We start from the raw sequence: 25,749 nt of genomic DNA, 5'->3' as shown, positions 1-25,749 counted from the left end.
TCACTGCAAGCTCCGCCTCCCGGGTTCCCACCATTCTCCTGCCTCAGCCTCCCGAGTAGCTGGGACTACAGGCGCCCGCCACCTCACCTGGCTAGTTTTTGTATTTTTTTAGTAGAGACGGGGTTTCACCGTGTTAGCCAGGATGGTCTCGATCTCCTGACCTCGTGATCCGCCCATCTCGGCCTCCCAAAGTGCTGGGATTACAGGCTTGAGCCACCGCGCCCGGCCTGTCTTCACTTGTTATGCTTAAACTGTGTCCTCTCAAAATTCGTATGTTGAAGCCCTGACCCCAAGTACCTCAAAATGGCAGGTCAGTAAGTGGATAGTGCCTTTGAGGAGGTGATTAAGGTAAAGTAAGGTCATTAGCTTGGGCTGTGATCCAATATGCCTGGTGTCCCTATAAGAAGAGATGGGTTACCCACAGAGGAAGGACCTGGAGGACACAGATTGAAGACAGTCAGATACAAGCCAGGGAGAATGGTCTCAGAATCAAAGCAGCCCTGCCCATACCCTGATCTCAGAATTCTGGCCTCCAGGATGGTGAGCAGGGAAATGTGTGCTGTGTAAGCCACACAGTCTGTGGGGCCTTGCCATGGCAGCCCCAGCCAATGATTACCCAACCCTGCAGCACCAGGGGTGGTAGGATTTGGGTGCTGGAAGCTGGGGCCTGCTGCAGGGGCACCGCCTGTCTGGAATGGGTGGGGCCACCATGCTGGTCTTACCAGGGCCCTGAGCAGCTGCCACTGATGCTCGTCCAGGCACTGGGAGGACCCCTGCTCCAGCGCACGCTGTTCCCGCAGCTCCTGCAGGAGGTGCTTCTTCCCCGACAGCCGCATCTGTGTCAGGGTGGCCAGGGCGTTGCCACGGAGTGCCAGCCTCCGGAGGGCTGAGCGCAACAGCAGGTCATGCCCCTGCAGGACACACCGCGTGGACCTTTGAGGAAAGCAGGTCGGGGGTGGGGTCAATGCTCTTGGCTTCACGGAGCCAGTGACAAGCTCCCCAAATAGCCACAGCCCACAGGGAACCCCTCCAAAAGGAAGCGGGTTGGAATCACCACCCTCTAATGCCATCCTCTTAGGCACGGGTGCTCCCTGGGCACCACACCACCATCTGCTTGTCTATTAATTTTTTTAACCTCATCACATCCTGCCCAGCTGTGCAACGCATGTGTACAGCAGCCTGTGGTATGCAGCCACTAGTATTAATGGCATGACTCAAAATCAGCACATCCAAAACTGAAATCTTGAGCTATTTTTGACTTCCTATTTCAGTGATTCATGTAAAAAACCTCAGCCTGCCAGAGGTTCAGCATTTGGTTGTATAACTTGAGGTGTCCGCTGAGAGGCTGAGAGGTGAACAGAGAGGTCTAACAGTCAGCTGCCAAGAAGAGGCTGGCAAACACTCCAGGCTTTTTGGTGGCTGCCTTCATCCTAGGAATAAAAGCCATTCCCAACAAAGACCTAATTCAGAATCAGCTGAATTCCAACGTGGTGGAATGAATCTTCCACTATCTGAAATTTCTGCTAGAAGTAACATAAAATCCTCTCTGGAAAGAGATCGTATCATTTGAAGTCTTAAATTATCTCTACAATTTTTCATGCTTAGTGGTCATCATCCAATAAAAATACCCTGACATGCAAATAGGTGAGAATTAACTAAAAATAAAAGGAAAACAGACAATAGAAACATGCCCACAAGATATCAGAAAACAGAATAGTCAGACAGACCTTTACACTAATTATGATTAATATGTTCCAGAAATTAAATAATAAGATGAATAATTTCAGCAGATAACTGGAAACTATACAAGGAATCAAATGGACATCCTAGAACTGAAAACACAATAACTGACATGAACAACTCAGGAGATGGGTTTAACACCTGATAAAATATGGCTGAAGAGAGAGTGGTTGGAACATACCTCAAAGGAAAATGTCCATGCTGAACCACAGAGAAGAATAAAAAATACAGAGTAGCATGTAAGAGACATATGGGATAAAGTGGAAAAGCCTCATAAATTCTGTCACTGGAGTACCAGAAAAAGAGGAGGGAGAGAATGGGTAGTGGAAGATCTAAAGAGAAAACATCTGAGAATTTCCATAAACTGATATGAAAACCCAAATATATACCAGCATGAGGATTTACATTAAACATAAATGGACTAGACATTAATACAATTAAAAGACACAGGTTTTCAGTCTAGACAAATTCCCCAGTTGCTCTCTGTTGTCCTCAGTATAGCTCACCAGGTGTCCCTGGTCTGAGCCTACTTATGTTTCCATCCTTTTCTTTGTTTGCTTGGTTGGTTGGTTGTTTTTGAGATGGTGTCTCACTCTGTAGCCCAGGCTGGAGTGCAATGGTGCGATCTCAGCTCACTGCAACCTCCGCCTCCGGGGCTCAAGTGATTCTTGTGCCTCAGCCTCCCAAGTAGCTGGGATTACAGGCACCCGCCACCACACCCAGGTAATTTTTTGTATTTTAGTAGAGACAGGGTTTCACCATGTTGCCCTGGGTGGTCTTGAAATCCTGAGCTCAGGTGATCTGCCCACCTCAGCCTTCCAAAGTGCTGGGATTACAGACATGAGCCACCTCACCCGGCCTCCATCCTCTTCTGATGTTTCCCCTGTATTATCCAATTCCATAGCTAGACACCTGCTTCTTGATGGTATACACAATTTGTTTTCTGTAAAGGGCTGGACAACTAAAAAATAGTTATATCAATACCCAAAAGAAAATAAATTGAAAATAAATTCTACCAAAAAGACATATACACTTATACATAATACATATATATACATAAGTGTATATATAAGATATATACACTTATATGTTCATTGCAGCACTAGTCACAATAGCAAAGACACAGATTCAACCTAGGTGCTCATCAATGGTGGACTGGATAAAGAAAATGTGGTACATATACACTATGGAATACTATGCAGTCATAAAAAATAATGAAATCATGTTATTTTTAGTAACATGGATACAGCTGGAAGCTGTACCCTAAGGAAACTAATGCAGACACAGAAAACCAAATACTGCATGTTCTCACTTATAGGTGGGAGCTAAACATTGGGCACATATAGATATAAGGATGGGAACAACAGACACTGGGGACTACAAGAGGGGGCCAAGTGTTAAAAAACTATCTATGGGGTGTTGCATCCACTACCTGGGTGATGGGAGCTGTACCCCAATCCTCAGCATCATGAAATATACCTTTGTAACAAGCCTGCGCATGTGCCCTCTGAATCTAAAATAAAAGTTGCAAAATAAAACTAAAAAATAGCTATATCAAATTTTTTTTCTCAGCTGGGCATGGTGGCTCATGCCTGTAATCCTAACACTTTGGAAGGCTGAGGTGGGTGGATCATTTGCGGTTAGGAGTTTGAGACCAGCCTGGCCAACATGGTGAAACCCCATCTCTACTAAAAATACAAAAATTAGCCAGGCATGATGGCAGGCACCTGTAATCCCCCCTACTCGGGAGGCTGAAGCTGGAGAATCACTTGAACCCGCGAGGCGGAGGAAGGCTGCAGTGAGCCGAGATTGCGCCACTGGACTCTAGCCTGGGCAACAGAGCAAGATTCTGTCTCAAAAAAAACCCAAAAAAGCAAAAAAACCTCACATATATATATACACGTATTTTTTTTCTCATATGAAAGAAGGAAAAAAATACCAGCAAATTGAAAAGACCATATTGCACTAATAGTTATAGCAAAAATGTGAAAAATGAATATAAAAACTGATAATTGGGGAGTGGCTGCAAGAGGGCACAAGACATCTTTTAAAAATTGCATTGTAGCAATTTTTGGGGTGATGGACATGTTCTAAATTTGGATTGTGGTGATGGAGTAGAACTCTGTAAATTTACTAAAAATCACTGAATTGTACTCATAAAATAAATGTATTGTAAATTATACCTGAAGAAAGCTGTTTAAAAAAGTTCCTGTGACAGACAACTCTATGAAGTAGATATCATTAGCCCATTTTATAGATGAGGAAATCGAGGCTAAGAAACATTAAGTCATTTACATTCAAAGGAAGCCGACGGGCAGTCAGTGTGCCCACTGTACAGATGAGGACACTGAGGCTGGACAGAGCATCATGCAGGACACAAAGCCCCAGGCCTTCAGGGAGCTGTACTCACTCTTCAGTGAGGCCGCCAAGTCGGCCCAAGACGCCGCGGATGGTGCCTTTGTGGTCCTCCCGCAGGTGTGTCTGCAGCACGCTGGACAGCGCACACTCCTCCATCCACACCTGAACTCAGGACAGAGGGACAGATCGGGTATGTGGTTACTCATTTCAACAATCCTCCTTGCTCAGATTGTGCATTTTGTTTCTTGTGTGTGTGTTTCTTTTTTAAATCCCTTTCTGCTCTGATTTCATTAACATTTTCTCTTGCATTTTCTTCTAAAAGCTTAAAATCTTTCCTATCTGCATTTAGGGAAAATGCAAATGGGAAAATTTTAAATACTTTAAATTGAAGTATCTAAAATTTATTTTCTGTGGAGTTAGGAAGGGATCTAATTTTCTCTGGATAAATGGATAATTAATTGTGCCAACAATGTTTATTAAATAATTTATTTATTTCTGGCTTTCCTCCAATGCCACTTTGTCTTGTATAATTAACATATACACACACATCTTGTCCCAGCTTCTGTATTTTCTTCTATTGGTCTGTCTATTTCTGCACCAATACCATGATTGCTAACGTTGCAGCAATTAAACATCAGTGCAGCGAGGGTAGGTCCTGTCTTATCCTCTTGTTCAAAGCTGCCTTAGCTATTCCTGGTTGCTTTTCCTTTCATATGACTTTTAGGATCAGCTGGTCAAGTTTAAAAAGTCTCTTTGGAATTTTCTCACAATTGGGTTGATTTTACAGATCAATTTGGAGAGAATCGCCATCTTTGCAAAATTGAGTTTTCCACCCTAAGACATGCCATTTCTCTCAGTTTTCTTTATGCCTTCAATAACATTCTAAAAACGTCTCCCTTAAGCTTGTATACATATTGGTCAACTTATTTTTAGGCATCTTGTGGCTTTTATTCTGAAGATGATCTTTCTTTATCACTGGATGTTGCTGGTATGGAGGAAATCTACTGGTTTGGGATATTGATTTTGTATGTGGTGACATTTCAGAGCAATCTTCATAGTTGTGACAGTTTGTAGATCCTTCTGGCTTTTCAATAGAGACATTCATATTATCCACAAATATGGTGCACAAAATTCGATGTAGGAGCTTCTGCTCATCCTAATTGACTGTGTTGTTCAGAACAGATCTTTTCATGGCCTGACTTACTGTCTGATTGGTCTGTTATTTTCTGTGAGATGGGGTATTAAAATCTCCCACCATAGTTTCAATTTGTTCATCTTTCAAGTCTGTCAAATTTTGCTTTAGGTGTTTTGTGGCTAAATTGTTGTATGTTCCTCTCACACTATGTAATGACTCTCTTCATCCCTAAAACATGTTTTCTGCCTAAAGTATAATTTGTCAGATCTTAGTATCATGCACTTTCTTTAGGGGGATATTTGCCTGGGATATTGTTTTCCTTCCCTTGGCTTTCTAACTTCTGATGATCTAGCTGTGTCTCCTGTAATGCCACATAGCTAGATTAGGAAATGTGTTTTTAGCAATCGAAATGAATCTGCTAGTATTTATTGTGACTAATGGTAGGCTTGGACTTATTCCCACCATCCAATCTGGTGTTTTCTAGGTATTATGAAAAGTGCATTCTTCTCAACTTGTTTTTCTCTTTTATTGGATTCACCATCTTTTAGGTCTCTAACCTGCATTTTGGGATACTTTTTTCTCTCCCTTGAAAGTCATATATTCTGCTTCGTTATTTTACTCTGTCAATGCACTGCAAAGACCGTCAGAGCTCCCCTGCGGCTGAACAGATTGGGTTATCACTTCATGCAGCGAGGGAGAACGTGTAGAGGGGTTAGAAAGGCCCAGGTGTGGGCTGTGGGAGGTGATCTGGGGAGGGTTTAATGAAGCCAGGCTTGGCTCAGCCAGGACGGGGTGTCTGGGCATGTTAGGGGTGGGGAGTTGGACGATGTCCATGTTTGGTCTGTGTTCAGGTACGGTGGCCGGTTGGCCTCATTTTTGGCTCCACCTTTCATGGAACAGAGGGGCCTCATCTTGTTGATGCCCAGTGGTTGGTTGTTCAATAGGAGAACACCCAGGCCCCGCTGTGAGTAATGGGCTGGCTTCTGGATGGGAGGCGCTGTTCTTTTCTCTCCCATGTGATTACTCTTCAGTTTTTAAGTTGTCTATTTAATTTGTAAATATAAAGTTAATACTTCTGCCCTCCTCCAGACTAGAAGGAGAAAGAGGATTCCAGTGTTCTCTCTGCCTTCTGGGATACCGCTCTCCATTATTGTGGTTCTGTGCTGTTTTCTAAATTCTTCATCTAAACTGTTCATTTCTAAACTCTTCAGTTCATTGTTTGAACCATCAATGTTCCTTTGCCCGGGTATGATTTGTTATTTCCCTCACTCCCTCTGTTCTCACTGTTTTAAAAATTGCCTATTTTATTTCTACAGAATGAGATATGTTCTACTTCTATAGGATTTTGTCATCCTATTCTCCATGTCTCTTCTTCCATATTTTCCATCTCTTCAGACCTCTAAGCTGTCTTCTGGGACCACCTTCTTACACTCATCTTCCAGTTCACACACAGTTTCTTTAGCCACCATTTAATCTGCTATTCTGTTAACTAATCCAATTAGATTTCTGTTTTCATTACTATAATGTTCTTTTTTCTTTGAGATGGAGTCTCACTGTCCCCAGGCTGAGTGGTCTCCTGTGAGATCTCAGCTCACTGCAACCTCCGCCTCCCGGGTTCAAGCAATTCTCCTGCCTCAGCCTCTGGAGTAGCTGGGATTACAGGTGCCTGGCACCATGCCCGGCTAATTTTTGTATTTTTAGTAGAGACAGGGTTTCACCATGTTGGACAGGCTGGTCTTGAACTCTTGACCTAGGTGATCCACCCACCTCAGCCTCCCAAAGTGCTAAGATTACAGGCGTGAGCTACCACTCCTGGCCTCATTACTATAATTTTCATTCACAAAGTATATCTTTTCAATGTATTGTCTTGTTTCTTAGTATATTGTTTTTAGGGCTATTAATCTCCTCTGTTTTTAAAAGAACACACGTTACAAGCACATTCTAACGAGGTCCAAGGTCCCACAGCTAATAAACAGTGAGGCAGGAACTGATATCTACATCTTTCTGTCTACAAAGTTCAAATATTTTCTAAATCCCCCATGCTCCTCCCTGACGATCTCACATCACCAGGAGATGCACCTAACTCAGCAAGACCGTGCTACAACCAAGGACTCCATCCTTAAGGTGAGAGTCCTTCCCTTTTCCATGGCTTTTTAAAAGGCTCTACCTCTGGCAGCCTGGAGATGGCGCACACTGCATTTGGAATGCATATTAAACACAGAGGCCTGGACAGAAGCACCAGCAGCCTAGACTTCAGTTCTGGTGGACGCTGTGATTCGTAACACTTGTGCTTAACTCTCACAAAACGACACTATGCTATCTGGAACATTTCATTAAATCCCATCTCTGACTCCTCTTTGTGAGGAGTTTACAATAATCTGTCAGAGTGCTAGGGAAACCAGAACATTCTAGAAAATTCGGCACAGTCTTTTTTTTTTTTTTTTTTTTTTTTTTTTTTGAGATGGAGTCTCACTCTGTCGCCCAGGCTGGAGATGGCGCGATCTCAGCTTACTGCAACCTCTGCTTCCTGGGTTCAAGAGACTCTCCTGCCTCAGCCTCCAGAGTAGCTGGGATTACAGGCATGCACCACCACGCCTGGCTAATTTTTGTATTTTTAGTAGAGACGGGGTTTTGTTGTGTTGGCCAGGCTGGTCTTGAACTCTCAACCTCAGGCAATCTACCCGCCTTGGCCTCGCAAAGTGCTGGGATTACAGATGTGAGCCACCACGCCTGACCAGTCTTGATTCTTTGAAAGGTGAGTTTGCATTGCCATTAAAGTATATACGGGTCTTTGCTGTGTGTTTTGAGAATGTAGCTAAAACTAGCAACAGGATTTAACGATGATTGATAAGGTCAAGATCTCTGGACCAGATGGTGCCTGCAGTTGTCACACAAACCTCAAACCTCTTCAGCATTATCAAATGCAGGCTTGTACATGCTGACATTCAGAAGAGGTGCTTCCTCGGGCTAGAGTGCTGGTCATTGCTACCAGGTCATTTTGTGGCCTCGGGTAAGTTTTACTCTTTTTTTCAAACTCTCATGTATTATGGGGCGAAAGGGAAAGAGCTATTGATTGATGCCTAGTATGTGCTGAAAATTTGGGAGTGTCCTCCTGGAAACAGGGAGGGTTTTTAGGTGGGGTGGGCTCTAAAATCAACTCCTGAGGGAAACACTGGAGTGCTGGGGGTGAGGGGGGCACTGCAGTTTTAAACAGCATGGTCAGAGTAGGCCTCATAGCGAAGGTGACATGGAGCAAAGACTCGTAGCAGGGTGGGATGAGGCAGGAGCGTGGCTCCAGCAGGAGCCACAGGAGTGCAAGGAACCAGCGGGGCTGCAGGGAGCATGCCGGTGCAGTCAGAGGGCAGCCAGGGCCTGACATGGTGGGCTCTGCAGAGTGTGGTGAGGTCTGTGGCTTTTATGCTGTGGGAAATGAGAAGCCACTGGGGGTTCTGCAGAGAAGCAACATGATGTGACTTAGTGTTCCCTATCAAATCTATTGTGCTGACGACTGTAAGATGCCCAGTTATTTCCGGTATCACTAACAGAGAAAAGTCACTGCCAATTAAATTAAAATGTATCTTGATTTCAGGGGTGTTAAAATATTTTTAAATGTGTATCCTAAAAATTAGTGGCATATAGGATGTCTTAAAACAGGGGTGTCCAATCTTTCGACTTCCCTGGGCCACACTGGAAGAAGTACTGACTTGGGCCACACATAGAATGCGCTAACAGGAATGATAGCTCATGAGCTAAAACAAATGCAAAAAAATCTCATGATGTTTTAAGAAAGTTTATGAATTTCTGTTGGGCGCATTCAAAGCCATCCTGGGATGCATGCAGCCTGTGGGTTGGACAAGCTTGTCTTAAAAGTATCATTCTAGCTAGGGGTTGAGAATGGAGGTAGAGCAGTTGGTCAGCTATTGCAGTAACCCAGACCAGAGTGGTTTTGACTAGGGTGCTAAGAGGGGAGGTGCTGAATAGTGGTCACATTCAGGATTAGACTGCAGGTAAAACCAATGGGATTTTGTGTCAACCAATGTAGGGTGTGAAAGAAAGAGGAGTCAAGGATGACCCCAAGGTTTCTGCCCCAATTTAGTACAAAAACGGAGGAAGGCTGTGGGTAAGGCAGGTTGGCAGGAAGAGCAACAGCTCTTTTTGACGCACGAATTTCTCAGATCTATCAATCATCTAAATGGAGACTTCATGTAGATCTGAGTTCAGGAACGATCCTGAGCTGAGGGTGTAAATTTGGAAGCTGTTGGCTCTCAGTCCAATGACCCTTGAGGAACTGAAACCTGACAAGAGCCATGTGAGTGAGCACGGAAGTGACTCTTCTCCAGTCAAGCCTTCAGATGAGACTCCAGCCCCAGTCCAGGGATTGGATGTTGCCTTGTGAGAGGCCCTCAACAAAGGGCCCAGTTAAATTGTGCCTGGACCCCTGACCCACAGAAATTGTGAGACAGTAAGTGCAAGTTGTTTTAAGCTTCTACTTTGGGGGTTACTTGTTACACAGCATTAGAAAACTAATACAGATGGTGTGTGACTGGATGGGATCACACTGAGACAGTGCATGTAGATAAAGAAGAGGATTGGATACTGCACTCCAGGGCTCTCCAGTGTTCAGAAATTAAGAAGTTGGGAAGGGGCCAGCAAAGGAGACTGAGAAGGAGAAAGAAGTGAGCTGGGAGGAGAAGCAAGAGAGTGAAGTGGGTGTTTCAAGGAGGAGAGAAGAGACCAACTTGGCCAAACACCACGCCTGAGTCCAGTAAGAGGAGGCCTGAAAGCTCTGCACAGAGGAGAGCAGACTTGGTGATGAAATGATGAAAACCACCTGGAGTGGGGTGCAGAGAGAGGGAGAGGAGAGTGAGGTGGGGAGCCAGGATTCAAACTCAGACAGACTGCCTCTAGCACTGGTGTTCTTTACTGTTTATGCTAAGGAGTGCACCAACTGCCACATTCCCTGCCCCACTCCTACCACTGGTGTGTTAGTTTCCTGTGGCTGCTATGACAAATTATTACAAATTTGGTGGCTTAAAACAACACTTATTACCTTACACTTCTGGAGATCGGAAGCCTGAAATGAGGGTCGGCAGGTCTGCACTCCTCCCCAAGGGTCTGGGGCAGAATCCATTTTCTTGCCTTTTCCAGTTCCTAGAGGGCACCTGCATTCCTAGGCTCACAGCCCCTTCCTCTGTCTTCAAGTCCAGCAATGGCTGCAGAGTCTTCCTCACTGCCTCGCTCTGGCACTGATGCTCCTTTTTCACTTATAAGGACCCTTGTGATGACATGGGGCCCAGCCAGATCACAGGGAGAATATCCCCATCTCACGATCCTTTGCTTAATCACATTTGCAAAGTCCTTTTTGCCTTGTAGCCAGACATATTCACGGGTTTTAGGGATTAAGATGTGGGTCTCCTTGGGGGGCCATTATAGCCACCTACCGCAAAGGGACTGGGAGAAGCCCAGACATCTACATTAGAGCAGATTAAATTTTGAAAAACACCATTCTACAACCTGTTCCAACAGTGTAATTCACAAATTCCATAATTTTTAGCCACTTCCCTGAGCAATGGGATATGAAACAATCAACTGTCTTTTTGCATAGAAAACAATGTGGGAAAGGCAATTTGCAGTTGATGTGTTTTTGATTTTCCATGAATAGCCTCATTGGTGCTTTTCTTTTCATGGCTAATATTCATCTGAACCACAGAGAGCTCATTTCTCCTTTTTTTCATCAGTGAGGAAATATGGCAGGTAGATCTCTAACTATCGTGTGTTAATTAATTAATTAAATTTATTTTATTTTATTTATTTTGAGACAGAGTCTCGCTCTGTCGCCCAGGCTGGAATGCAGTGGTGCAATCTCGACTCACTGCAGGCTCCGCCTCCTGGGTTCACGCCATTCTCCTGCCTCAGCCTCCCAAGTAGCTGGGACTACAGGCGCGCACCACCATGCCCGGCTAATTTTTTGTATTTTTAGTAGAGATGGGGTTTCACCATGTTAGCCAGGATGGTCTCGATCTCCTGACCTCGTGATTCGCCCGCCTCAGCCTCCCAAAGTGCTGGGATTACAGGCGTGAGCCACCGTGCCCAACTATCATGTGTTAATTTAAGGCAATTAAGTAACCAGTAAGTTAACTATGACATAGACACCTTGAGAAAACAGTCTTGGGTCATACTTATGTAATCAGTTGATGAGGTAATTAATTCTCCTGCTTCCTTCCTGCATGCAAAACTCAGCTGGAAATCTTCCCCACATGCCAAGAAAAATTCACAATCATATGCTCACAAAGTAAACAAATAAAACATTACAAACAGAGCTGTGCATAGTCTACTATTTGCCTAAAATAACTTAAGACTCATAACCAGAGAGTTTTAGATGAATCATAGGTGTTTTGTCAGAAATGAAATTCTGGATTCCTTCACTGTCAATGCCATTAAATGAGTCAATAGATACTGTGCAAAAAGTCTTTTAAATGAGTCAATAGATACTGTGCAAAAGGTCTTAACTTGCATTATCTCCATGCAGTCATTTGGATATTGTGACCCTTAGTTTTCACACAGAAGCTGGAGTTCTGAGGTATCTTTAGCAAGCTGTGTAAAATCAGAGTTGCAAGAGGTCAGCTCACTGGCTAAAGTCACACAGCCCGTTAACGTGCCTGCTCTGGCTCAAACCCCTGTCTCAGGCTTCTGAGGTTATGGGCCTGGCTGCAAAACCACAATGGTCTCTAAAAGGCCCCTACACTCATTTAGTGGGTCCACTTCAGATGCCCATTAGGCTTACTTGGTTTCTAAGACACTGAGGCTCAGGTCCTGCTCCCTCCCCAGAGACTGTAAATGAATTGGTCTGCAGCCCAGGATTTGGAATGAATTGGATGAATTCAGCTTCACTTAGATCCCTTAGAAGAATACAAGGCAAAGGCAACACTGTCATCATTTCCAAAGCTGCATTATTGTTGCTGGAAATGCAACAAGTTTTCCTGAACATTTGCCATATTGCAGCCACCGGGCTTTAAATAGGCAGTGTAAAGATGAAAATCACAGTTGCCGTCCTCAAGGAACTCATAGCCAAATGCAGGAGACAGACAAGTCACCTATGACAGGGCAACCAGATGCTACTGACAGAGGACTGAATGAACTAGAAGGAGGTCTAAGAATTCATTCGGGCAGGCAACTAGGCCCTGTGCCTGTCCCCACAGCTGTGACTGGTCATGCGTTTGCACAATGCTTTCCTGTATCTACTTTGTACTTTCTATTGCCCCAAGGAATTGTTTTAGGAAACCTCTTTTAGATGGATGCATCAGTCAGACTGATCTTTTGTAACTAATTGCAAACCCAACTTAAAGAAACAGGGCTTGTTTCTGACAATAAGCATGTAGGGGCTGGCGGTTCAGGTCTACAGCAGTGGCTTAACAGCACCGCCAGAGGCTCGGGGCTGTCTGAAACTGTTCCAACCACTGGAGCCCACCAGGCTCACACAGGCTGCTTCTAGGGCAGAGAAAGGCTGATACACCTCCAGGCCTCCCGTGCGTTCTAGGAAGGAAGAATGGGACACTGAAGAAGGGGGCTGCTCCAAGCAAAACCAGCTTTGGTATCAGGAAACAGAAGCCCTTTGCCTTGTTTCAAAGGCCAGAGCAGTGTCACTCAGGGATGGCTAGTTGCAAGGGATATGGATATTGAGGATGTTAGTTTCACAGTCTCTAGAGGGCCGAAGGCAGGGGAGAAAGGACTTGTGGGCGGTCTTGGTGGATGCTGAATTTGGAAATGCCTTCTTTCATTTAACAGTTTTTCATTTTTTAAAGATAAAATCAATACGGCTGGGCGCAGTGGCTCACGCCTGTAATCCCAGCACTTTTGGAGACTGAAGCAGGCAGATCACTTGAGTTCAGGAGTTTGGGACCACCCTGGCCACCATGGTGAAACCCTATCTTACTGAAAATACAAAAATTAGCCAGGTGTGGTAGCATGTGCCTGTTATCCCAGCTACTCGGGAGGCTGAGGCAGGAGAATCGCTTGAACCTGGGAGGCGGAGGTTGCAGTGAGCTGAGATTGCACCATGGCACTCCAGTCTGGGTGACAGAGCAAGATTCCATCTCCAAAAAAAAAAAAAAAAAAAAAAAAAAAAAATCAATCTGTATTATTAGTTTCTCATTGCTGCTGTCCCACATTGCTACAAGCTGTGGCTGAAAACAACACAAATCTATTACCTTACAGTTTTGAGCCTAGGAGGCTGAAATGGGTCTTAATGGGTTAAAATCAAGGTATCAGCAGGGCTGTGCTCTTTTTTGGAGGCTATAGGGGAGAATATGCTCCTTGACCTTTCCAGCTTCTAGAAACAGTCAGAGTTCCTAGGCTCACAGTCACAACATTCCGACCTCTGCTTAGAACATCAACCCTCCTTCTCTGACTCCCACCCACCCTTCTGCCTGTCTCCTGTAAGAACCCTTGCTGGGCTTACCAGCATCCCTACCTCAAAATCCTTCACTCAACCGCACCTGCTTTTTGCCATGTAAGGGAACACAGCGTAGATCTCTTTGGGGGTAACGATTCTGTCTCAGCATAAATCCATGATCTTCATACTCAGACTCTCACTGAAAAACAGGAGTCCCGTGTGTGCCACTGCCCCACCCCCACCGAGTCCACTCCCTGTGAACCGCTTTCCTTCCTGCTATTTGGTTGGTTACTCATTTCTGTCGTTCTAAAGAACAAGCTTTGCTGCTCTTCTTGATCAATTAACTTAAGGTATGATCTCCGACTTCCCGCTGAGGGAGATGATGGCTCTGCTCTCTCATCCCGCCCCCGTGGTGGGCCATTGTGAAAGGGAGGCAGGAGTCATCTCCGTGGAGCACCTACAATAGGCAGCAGTGGGTGTTCAGGATGTGAGGTCTCTCACACTTCTTCATGTGTTTCTACAATGCAGACCCCAGCCCCCGGGTTCCCAAATGCCCGCACCTGCTGGTCTCGCTCTTGGAGCTCCTGGAAGAGTTCCCACTGCTGCCTCCGGAAGCGATCTGACTTCCCCAGCTGCCAGGCAGCGTTCTCCTGGACTTCCTGCCTCAAGTAGTCACATTCTTCTGCGGGGAGGCCAGTCATGCCAGGGAGCGTCTGAAGGAACAGGGCGTCCACGAACTTCTGGAAAGTGTCCATGGTGCTGCAGTACAGCTCCTGAAGCCGAGAACCACAGATGGGGTCACAGGTCATGGCAGGACCCTGTGTGGGGTCTCAGCTGCTCTCTGCCTCTCCTCCACAAGCCTCCCACAAGACACAAGGAGACCCACAGACAGGAACTCTCAAGTCACACATATGCAAGCATGCATAGACACATACACAAGTACACTCCCCCACAGGCACACACACTTGTACACACAGACACATGCACATGTACTCATACACATATGCATGCAGACAAGGCACATATACACACATGCACACACACACACGAACACATGCATGCTTTCATACACATCTGAGCCCTGCACACACTCCTACATACATCCATGCATAGACAAGTGCACACGTACACACATACACTCATATATACTTGCACAGTGACACACTCTTACACACACACATGCATAGCCTTGAGATGCACCACTCTCAAGCTCCACTCAGCCAAGCTTCACACCTGCTCTCCTCGCCAAGCTTCACACCTGCTCTCCTTGCCAAGCTTCACGCCTGCTCTTCTCCCCCAGTGAGCTCTTCATCTCTGGCATCTCCTCAAAACCATCATTTGGGCCTCCCCTGGGTCACTGTCTAGATTATTTTCACAATCCCCACTAGTCTGTCTCCCCCTCCACCCTCCATGCTTAAGTGAGTTATTTTCGTAAACTTCACGTCTTATCATGAGTCCTCCTGGCTCAAATAACGTGGAAGATCTCTGTTCCCCTTACACTCAGGATCACCCAGCAGGGCTTCCGGGCAGCTCAGAGATGGCCCCAGCTGTCCTGCTTCTTGTCTCATCATTCTGTTGCCTTCCTCCCCCACCTCCCCCACCCTGATATCTTTCTAAAAACTATGAAAAACAAACCCACACCATAATAATAATATTAAACACCTGTGAATCCACCACTCACATCTTTTTCTTTTTCTTTTTTTTTCATTTAAAACATGGAACCTTACAGGTAGCCGGGCATGGTGGCTCATGCCTGTAATCCCAACACTTTGGGAGGCTGAGGCGGGTAGATCATCTGAGGTTGGGAGTTGAAGACCAGCCTGGCCAACACAGTGAAATCCTGTCTCTACTAAAAAATACAAAAATTAGCCGGGCATGGTGGCGCAGGTCTGTAATCCCAGCTACGTGGGAGGCTGAGGCAGGAGAATCACTTGAACCCGGGAGGCGGAAGTTGCAGTGAGCTGAGATTGTGTCACCGCGCTCCAATTTGGGTGACAGAGAGAGACTCCATCTCAAAAAAAAACAAAAACAAACAAACAAACAAAAAACATGGAACCTTACAGGTTAAGTTGGAATTCTTTATGGTTCCCTGCAATTCTTTTCCCCACCCTCTCAGCCTCAGACAGCCATCCCCATGAACGCAGTGACCCTCTCTCCAGTTTACACGTCTACACTTTCCCTGCATATCATGTTCATAAAGGTGGCTTTTGGTGTGTGTGTTCATTCACCCCATAAATGGCATCTCATTGCATGTTTCATTATGCAGATGCTTTTTGTTTTGTTTTGTTTTGAGACAGGATCTTCCTCTGTCGCCCAGGCTGGAGTTCAGGGGTGTGATCACGCTCTCGACTTTCTGGGCTCAGGTGATCCTCTCACCTCAGCCTCCCAAATGGCTGGGACTATAGGAGTATATGCCACTATGCCTGGCTAATTTTTTTATAATTTTTTGTGGAGACGAGGTTTTGCCATGTTGCTCAGGCTACTCTCGAACTCCTGAGCTCAAGTGGTCTGCCTGCCTTGACCTCCCAAAGTGCTGGGATTACAGGTGTGGGCCACCACGCCCGGCCCAGAAGCTTTTTAAAGCCACTCCTTTTGCCCCATCTCCAATTACTTTCACACCTAGAATGGACTCCTCACCCTGAAAAATTCCTCCAAAATAATCCCTTCTCTGGAACCTTCCCTGGGCCACTAACATGGGCATTTCTGACCCTGAGCTCCCACCAGCCGTTTGGTTAGCCCACCACGGTATCTAAGCTACAGTTTATCTGTCATCCCCCAAGACCACAGCTCCCCGATATAGCGGTTTTGTCACACTAGGGTCTGCACCCACATATCATATCCTCCCCAACCAAGCACGTGCCGGCAGTCCCTGAATACGCCATGCCCCAACGCAACTAGAGCACCCACGTCCCCCTCTACCCAGGAACTCTCCTCGCATGTTCCAAAAATCAATTCAAGGTCTCCTTTTCTGGCAAGGCCCCCTGACCACAGGGTCTCATTAGGTGCAACGTGGCTTAGCTGAACATCTGCTTTCCTTCCTGGAGTCTGGAATCTTGATACATGACAGGAAAGAGGTGTGCCCGTATGACTGATTCCAACAGAACCCCTGGACTCTAAGCTCAGGATGTATTCCCTGGAAGACATTTCACACATGCTACCACAACTCATGTGAATTAAGTGCATCCCGTGTGACTCCATGGGGAGAGGATTCTGGAAACTTGTGCCTGGCTTCCTCTGGATTTTACCCCTTGTAGCTTTTCCCTTTGCTGATTTTGCTTGGAATCTTTTCACTGCAATAAGTCCTAGCCATAGGTACAACTATAGGCTGAGTCTGTGAGCTGTCCTAGTGAACCACTGAACCTGGTGGTCTTACGGACCCCAGAGGAGGTGCCCCTCCTTTGCTGCTGCCCCTCCAGCACTCACCACCCTTTGCAGGCACTGGCTGTGTGATTGTCCTTCTCATGGACAAAACCACAGAGTTTCTTCTTACCACCTTTTCATTTGCAGGGCCTAGCAGAGTCCCCAGGAAATGACAGGTGATAATAAATATAATTGTTAAGAATTACTAATTTGAGTCAAGAACACTGTTTTTGCATAATATCACTCAATCCATACAACAGTTCAATCAAGGCATTCTATTATAATTATCATCATTTTATAAATGAAGAAACTGAGGCACAGAGAAGATGAGTAACTGGAACACAGTTTACAGATGGTAGGTCCTGGCCATTGGACTCTTGGACTCATACCCTTAGCCAGTGTGCTACACGGATAATTGGTTTTTTGAAAGGAAAAAAACATATTCTCACACATAGACCTAGTATTGTGTATGTCCCTAGGTCATACTTGCTGTGCTCAATGAATATAAGTTAAATTTCATTCAAATCAATGTGAAATCAACCTAATGAATGCCATACTCTTAAGCTCATGGCCAACCCTGACTTCGGTCAGAATAAAGTGATCATGACAAGGGCATATGGAACCCACATTCTTTTAAAAGATTTAGAGATTAGATTTCTGATATGGCTAACCAGATAACTTGGATCAATTCTTTCACTGGGGGTGAATGAAAAAGATAGGTGAACAAAATAATTATTAAATCTTCATAAAAGTTGCAAAGAGCTAACAACATTGTGATGAGTACATAGGCCAAGGGCTGAGAAGACACATCTGGAGGGTAATACTCAGCCTTTGGGCTGCTTTTACCTGGGGAGTGTTGGATGATTCAGAGGAGATGAATGAACAGCTGAGCAGGTCTTTTGACAGCCTGAAGCTGTCAGGAGACAGAAGTTTGAGTTCATCGTTCATTATGGGTAGGGGCCTGGTAAACCATTCCACACTTAGGGTTGGGACCCAAAAAGGCACACTGGAGAAATATTAGCAAAATGGAAGAGAACCAGCCCAGACTGGGTATACAGACTGTAACCTGGAGTCAAGTTATTTAGATTGCCCAGAATATTTTAAGCCCTGACTTCGAATTAAGGTGACCCTGGACCACTAGAGCTGCTGATATCTGACAGTATCATTGTATACCTGAAATTATTTCTACAAATAAATGTGCAAATTTTAAACATAGTATACAAAATATAAACAGACACATGAGGATATAAGATAACATAATCAAAGACCTACACAAACAATAGGCATCAGAAACAAACCCACAGGTATTTCAGAGAGTAATTACAAGTCAGCATGTAATTACAAGACATGGTCTTTAAAGTATCAACGGTTATTATGCTCATGAAGTTAAAAGCCACTCTTAAACATTTAAGCAAGGAGCTGGAAATTATAAAAAGTGACACTACTTAGTTTAAAAAGAGCCAACTAGCAGTTCTAGAATTGAAAAATATTGTCCAATATTAAGAACTCAATGTATAGGTTTAATAGCAATTTAGGCGCAGCTGAAGAGAGAATTAGCACCATGGAAAATAGATCAGAAGAAACTAGCAGAACAAAGCAAGGGGAAACTAAAGGATGAAAAATATGGAGGAAAAGATAACAACATAGAAGATACAATGGGAAGGTCCAACATGTTAAATCGGAGTCTCTGAAGGGTTAGAGGGAAAGTCTGGGTAGAAGCAGTATTTGAAGAGATAACAAAATTTCCCAAACTGATGGAAGAAATTTACAGACAAAGAAACCAAGGCTTCCTCTTTACATGTAAAAGAGAAGTTAAATAAGTTGCACAAATTTACACACAGCTCTGACAGTTGGGGTCCAGTGCCCATGACCTTGATGCTACTCAGGTAAATATTTTTTAAAGAATGAATGCGTGAATGAATGAATAAATGAATAGCCAGCACCTAGCAAACACAGGATCACTTTTTGCTACATGAATAGCAGATAAAATAGTCTTTAAGAAAAATAAAACAAAACATGACTAGACACAAAGGGGTCATTTCCTAATGCTGAAAGGTTTAATTCACTGGAAAAATGAAAAAGTTATAAACTTGTAAGTACTTAATAACATTACCAAATCAATAAAATTTGCCAAGTTAACAGAATAAAGGAGAAAAATATTACACTGATTACCTCAATAGAGGAAGATAAAAGCATTTTACAAAATTTAATTTCTATGCATGAGGAACACACTTAGCAAATTAGGAACGGAAAGAAACTTCCTTAACATGATTAAAGAAAAAAAATAACAGCTATATTACACATTATATCTAATGGTAGAAACCACAAAGCAATATTAAGAAAAACTAAATTAAATAGACCTAAATAAATGTATCAATCCATGTTTCCGGATTGGAAGACTTGATATTGCAAAGACATTAATTCTCCTCGAATCGACCTATAAATTCCAAATCTTAATCAATAACTATATGGGATAAAAATTGAAGCTACACATATTCTTTAATCCAATAATTCCACTCTTTGGTATATCCAAAAGAAATACGTGCACACAGCTTCTACAAGAAAGTTCATGTCAGCCAATGTGTAACACAAGAAGACTCCAAAGCCCATCACTAGTAGGATGGGTAAAGGTATGGCATTGTATTTACACAACAGAACACTCCACAGCAATGAGGAAGAATGAACTACTGCCACATACAACCACATGGATGGATCTCTCAAATATAAAGTTGAGTGAAAGGCCAATGGGACAAAGCACATGCTGTACGATTCCATTTATATAAAGTTCAAAAACCGCCAAAGCTGCACAACAATGTCCGGGGATGTGCTCTGAGATTTACAACTGTAAATCAAACCAGGGATCTGATTTCTGTATCAGCTGGATGATGGCTCCTGGGAGCGGGGAGGGTGTTAGGATGGAAAGGAAGCATGGGGGTGTTCTGGGGTCCCAGCTACATTCTCTTTCTTGCTCCACATGGTTTCATAAATGTTTTACAATAATCATTTGTTGATTCGTAAGATTATGCTGTATTTATTCATATGTGTTCTATTTCACAATAAAACCAGTTTCAATGAATGGGGATGATGGACATTGTTTTCCAGCCTCTGAGAATCCCAATTTTCTTCCAGGAGACAGATTTTTAAGTTGACTCTCATTCTTGGACTCTCCAATTCTACAGCAGTGGTTGGGACAAACCTTTTTCTTTATTGTTCACAACTGTCAAATCACAACAATATGCGGGATTTGTAAATTAGAGAAGGGTTAGCTTTGTAAAAGCAACACAGTCCATTAGCTTAGGCTCCTTCTAATAAAAAATATGCTGGATCCTGTCTGCTCCCTGGAAAGACTCAAGTCTGCATTCTTTGTCACATGGTCTGACAGGCCATAAAACACATCGCTTCCCACTAAAGCTGGCACGTGTCACTTGGGAGATACAGATTTATTCTGTGCCTGAAATAGAACCAGAATTAATTTGCATTATTGCTTTCCCAGTACGTGTAAAGGGGTCAGGACAGAGGGGAACTCCGATGGGGGATGGAAGCTGGCCCTGAGCCTTACCTCTTAAGCTTAGGAGGATGTCCCCTTCCCCTCAAACAGTAGCACACACAGTCCAGGCAAAGACAAACGGCTCACTCTGAACTTGCTCCTTCACTCAGGTGTCTCTTCTGCAGCCTCATCCAAACCACCAGCTGCCCTCCCCAGGTTTCTCACAGAGCAGGGACTTGGGGCAAAGAAGGTACCCATACTCCAGAGCTTTTCAAAGCTTCCGTAACCTACTCAAGGCTCAGTCTTCTTATCTGTCAAAGGGGGCTGAAAATACCTGCTTTGAGGGCTGATTATGAGGATGAGAAAGGATTTATGGGGATTGGCTGGCTCAGAGCACACAGCAAGCACTTAATAGATGCTAGCTAGTATCATTAAAGTTGGAAAAGTTAGTGTGTGGTTCTCAAGAAGTGTTATCCACTGCTATTGTCATTCTAGGAACAAAGCATTTGGGGGAAAATAGGTGAGAATAATTCCCTCTGAGCAGAGGTAGTTTTTGTTTCAGTTGTTTGCAAGGCAAGCAGGAGGAGGGGACAGATGGGAGGGAGGGAAGGGAGGGGAAGTACAAGGCCAGAAATGGGCAGACAGCCCAGTGGGACTGAAGTATAGGGTGTTGGGGAGGCACAGGACTAGTGAGGGGCCAGCATCACACGAGGGACCCAAATGCCACACTGCCAAGTAGAGACCTGGCAGACTGGACCATGGTGGGGTTCAAGCAAGGCAAGGATGTGGCCAGGGCTGAAGATGCACTGATGAAGGTTCAGAGTCCATGGAATGGATCTTTCCGGGATTCCCTGGACACAGCCCAGTCCCTGAGAGTCCTTTGTTCCTCATCATAGGAATCAAGAATGTTCCCCAGGGACCCCAGCCCGACTGTTTTGAAGATGCACATTTAACGACTTCAGAGTAAAGTGTGCTCAGGTTCCCCTGACAAGTGGGTCCTGGAGAGCACAGGTGAGCTTGGATCTCTTAAAAATGGGAAGTGGGTTGAACAAGGGGTAGGAGCTCCAGCATCTGCAGGACTGGGCCATCCACCAGCAGCGTGACCATGGGCCAACTCCATTAAAAAAGGAGGGGAGGATACCTGTGCTATAAACTTGCAGAGACTATGGGGGATCCCACGAAACACCTGGGCAGCTCAGTGCACTGCCTCCCACTCTTTCTCCCGGCACCCATGCCCCTTGCCACATAACATTGCAGGGACTTCTCAAAGTGAGTGGGGAGCACTTCCCTAACTGCTACACTGAGTTCAGGCATGTGACTTGCTTTGACCGAGAGAATGAGGTGGAAGTGTGCTGCTTTGGAGGCTAGACCTCAGCTATTGCTATGAGAAGAACATGCCCAGGCTAGTCCACAGGTCTTAGGGGGAAGATGGGAGAGACATGGAGCAAGGTTGAGTCAAGTTAATCAAGCCCGGTGTAGATCAGCCAAATTCCCGAGCTGCAGACCATGAGTGCAAATCACTGTTGTTTTCAGCCCCTGGGTTTCCAGGTGTCTTGTTACACAGCATGACTGTGATCATAGTTACCTGGACAGCAGGAGATGGAGGGGGTCCTAAAAGTGAAAGCTCTGGGATAAATATGTGTGTCATCCTCACAGCACGCATACGTTCATTTTGCAAATGTCTCCTGGCACCTACTGCAGGCAAGGCCCTGTGCCAAGGACACTGCGGTGACCGAGGCAGGGGTGGACCCAGACCCGAGGGAGTTCACAGCCCAACAGGGGGTCAGACATTGCACATATGCTCCCCACAGGCTGTGACACATGTGATGATCAGGAGGATGGAAGTCCTAAGTTAGACAGGTCTAAGGAGAGGTCAGAGAAGGGTTCCCCTAAAGAAGTAACATTTCAGCTGAGACTCAAAGAGCAAGAATGAGCTGGCCAGGCAAAGCCCAGGGAAGGAAGACAGTTTCAGGCACTGGTGTGGGAGGGACAAGGGTACCCTTGGGGGAACTAAGAGATAGCTGAGGTCAGCTGGAAGTCAGGGAGCAAGGGACAGAACTTTAGGAAGGGTGATGAGTGGGCCAGGTTGTGTGGACCTCATGGGCCAGGCTGGACAGGTGGATCCTGTGGGCCAGCTTGGGTGGAAGTGTCATGGGTCAGGTCAGGAAGGCCTTGTGGGTCAGGTTGGCGGCATCTTGTGGACAGGCTGGATGGGCCTCATGGATCAAGCTAAGTGGTCATGGTCATCCTGGGCCAGATTAAGGATGCTGGACTTCTTCTTGAGAGCAACAGGAGTCATTTTGGGGTGTTCACTGGCTCTTTCATATGGTTAAGAACTTAAAAGGAAGGTAGCCAAGAATTCCTGGATCAGAGAGGTTAAGTGATAGGGTCTAGGCCACACAGCAGGTATGCAGCTGAAATGGGCCCATAACCTGGTCTGTCTGCTTCTTGAATGACTCTTCTCCCCTCTGCACCTCTTTGCAGGGAGGTAAGATGGTTGTGAAAATTACCAAAAGGAAAGAGGGGTAGCATGTGATACTAGGGCACTTTGCGTTGTACTTCTGTAAAGAAAACACAACAGATTTACCCCAGTAGTTTTACTAAATTATAATAAAAACCACAGCCAGGCACGGTGGCTCACTCCTATCATCCCAGAACTTTGGAAGGCCGAGGCGGGCAGATCACGAAGTCAGGAGACTGACACCATCCTGGCTAACACGGTGAAACCCTGTCTCTACTAAAAATACAAAAAATTAGCCGAGAGTGGTGTCGGGTGCCTGTAGTTCCAGCTACTCGGGAGGCAGAGGCAGGAGAATGGCGTGAACCCGGGAGGCGGAGCCTGCAGTGAGTGAGCACAGATTGCGTCACTGCACTCCAGCCTGGGCGACAGAGACTCTGTCTCAAAATAATAATAATAATAATAAAATAAAATAAAACAAAATAAAAAGCCACATTTCCTTAGCCTGTTACTGTAAAGGTAGATATGCATCACCCAGCCTATTTTTCTGAGTCTCTGCATCCTTGGTCATGGTGTATAAACCCTTTAAGCCTAATAAGGACCATGGAAACTGCCTTGAGTCTGCAGCGCCCATGGACACCTGCTTCCCAGCAACGGGGAGGTCTGTGGTGCCCAAGCTTCTATCATTTCCTCTCAAGATCTGCTTCCAATACGTTACTTGCCCAGAAAATCAGGGTTTTCATGGTCTTCAAGAAACAGATTTCTTTCACTCTTGGGAAACGTACCGTTTTTCTCTGTGGTTCACAGAATGTCTCCCTCAAGATGTCCACCTCCCAATCCCTGGAACTTTCGAGCATGGAACTTTACACGGTAAAGAGACTTTGCAGGTGGGATTGAGTTAAGGATCCTGACACGGAGAGATGACCCTGGATGACCCAGTTGGCTCCAGTGTCATCAGAGGGTTCTTATAAGTGAATGAGGGAGGCAGGAGGGTCACAGTCAGAGAAGATGTGATGGAGGAAGCAGAGGCAGGAGTGGCGCCATAGCTGGCCCTGATGATAGAAGAAAGGGCCCTGAGCCAAGGAATGTGGGTGGCCTCTAGAAACTGGAAAAGTCAAGAAAACCGTTTCTACCCTGGGGCCTCCAGGAGGAATCAGCACAGCTGACACCTTCATTTTAGCCCAGTGAGATCCACATCAGACTTCTGACCTCCAGAACTGTAACATAACTTTGTGTCGCTTTAAGCCACTGAGTTTGTGGTCGTTAGTTACGGTGGCTATACTAATATATAATATAGTATAACTATACTAACTAATACCTCATATGACATCTTCAGAATGACAATAGTTTAGCTGATTCATTGATATATATATATATATTTTTTTTTCTTTCTTTCTTTTTTTGAGATGAAGTCTCGCTCTGTTGCCCAGGCTGGAGTACAATGGCGCGATCTCATCTCACTGCAACCTCTGCCTCCCAAGTTCAAGCAATTCTCCTGCCTCAGCCTCCTGAGTAGCTGGGACTACAGGCGCCCGCCACCATGCCTGGCTAGTTTTTGTATTTTTAGTAGAGACGGGCTTTTGCCATGTTGGCCAGGCTGGTCTTGAACTCCTGACCTCCGGTGTTATCCGCCCGCCTCGGCCTCCCAAAGTGCTGGGATTACAGGTGTGAGCCACCACACCCAGCCAATTCACTGATACATTAACTGATTGATTGATTTGTGTATTCATCAATATTGACTGATTGTCTAGAGTGGGTTATCCCCTGGGCATGACCCCAGGGATGGAGAAATGAACAAGGAGGGCACCAAGGAGGGCACATTCCTTCTCCCTTCTTGTGTTTCCCGAATCACTATTTCCCACGTGAATATTACAAGTCCTGGGCCTGACTCCTAGGCCCCAGCTGAGTGACCTTGAACAGACACTTTAGACTTCCAGTGCTGTGCAGCACCTAATCTTGACCAAAGAGGGGTCTGGCCTCTGTCCTTGGCCCCCAGTAGGTCACCTCTCAGCCCCTGGAATGTTTGGCCTGATTGGAGTGTCTTTGCTGACCTGGGGACCTTGACAGTCTACACTAACACGGTGATTTATGGCAGGGAGGCCTTAGGGCATGTGGTCTCAGCTTGACCTCTGAAGGGCTGGAGGCTCAGGGCAGCTGTCGGGGTGTGGGTCAGCCATGCCAATGTAGCTGAGCCCCAGTAAAAACTCTGGGCACTAAGCTTGGGCAAGCTTCCCTGCTTGGTGACACTCTGTGTGCCTTGTCACATATTGTGGCCAGGGAGAGTTAGTGCTGCCCCCAACTCCACCAGGAGAGGACACCCAGAAGCTCTGTGCAGGGAGCCTTCCTGGAGCCCTATGCCTCTCCCTTGACTGACTTTGGTCTGTAGCCTTCTATTATCATCAGCCCAGCTCGGACGGAGCACAGCAGCTGTCAGGGGGTGCTGGGAGTCCTTCTGGTGAGTTGAAGAGCCTGAGGGGGATCTTCAGGACCCCTAAACTTGCATCTGACATCAGAAGAAGTGAAGTTGGATTGGGAACTACTCTCAGACACTTCATAAGCACCTGCTATTATGACTGTGTTCTTCAAGGACGGAGTCCCATGTTTTCTCTCCTTTTTCTCAGCCCTAACTTCCTGGGACAGCCTGAAGCTGAGAAGGACCCACATGACAGGCCTGTGATTTCACCACCTTCTCCCAGGAGCCTTTCAAGAGAAATGGCAGTGGGGGGACAGTCAGACATGACATCCAAATGGACAGGTGGGTTGTGTGGTCCCTGGAATGGGATGATGGCAAACTCTGCCAAGAGCCCCGTTGTTACTGG

The 25,749-nt window shown here is 45.5% G+C and overlaps 1 protein-coding gene across 5 annotated transcripts in view; it reads right to left on the bottom strand.

Annotated features, from left to right (window-relative positions):
• EVC (EvC ciliary complex subunit 1) overlaps positions 1-25,749 on the bottom strand; it is a 97,601-nt gene that overhangs the window by 14,092 nt on the left and 57,760 nt on the right. For 3 of the 5 annotated variants that reach the window (XM_050792090.1, XM_050792092.1, XM_050792091.1), the window contains 3 exons: positions 14,186-14,398; positions 4,151-4,260; positions 723-933 (listed from right to left, as the gene is read on the bottom strand). In XM_050792090.1, coding sequence (XP_050648047.1) covers positions 723-933; positions 4,151-4,260; positions 14,186-14,398 — 534 coding nt within the window. Of the gene's footprint in view, positions 1-722; positions 934-4,150; positions 4,261-11,213; positions 13,825-14,185; positions 14,399-20,029; positions 20,437-25,749 lie in introns of those variants that run through there. The other 2 variants (XM_050792093.1, XM_050792094.1) reach the window with 2 other exon arrangements.

This window comes from Macaca thibetana, chromosome 5 (assembly GCF_024542745.1).
Source record: "Macaca thibetana thibetana isolate TM-01 chromosome 5, ASM2454274v1, whole genome shotgun sequence".
Taxonomy (NCBI): Eukaryota; Metazoa; Chordata; class Mammalia; order Primates; family Cercopithecidae; genus Macaca; species Macaca thibetana.
Note: the sequence above shows the minus strand (reverse complement) of the source record. Positions and strands in the feature narration are given on the sequence as shown.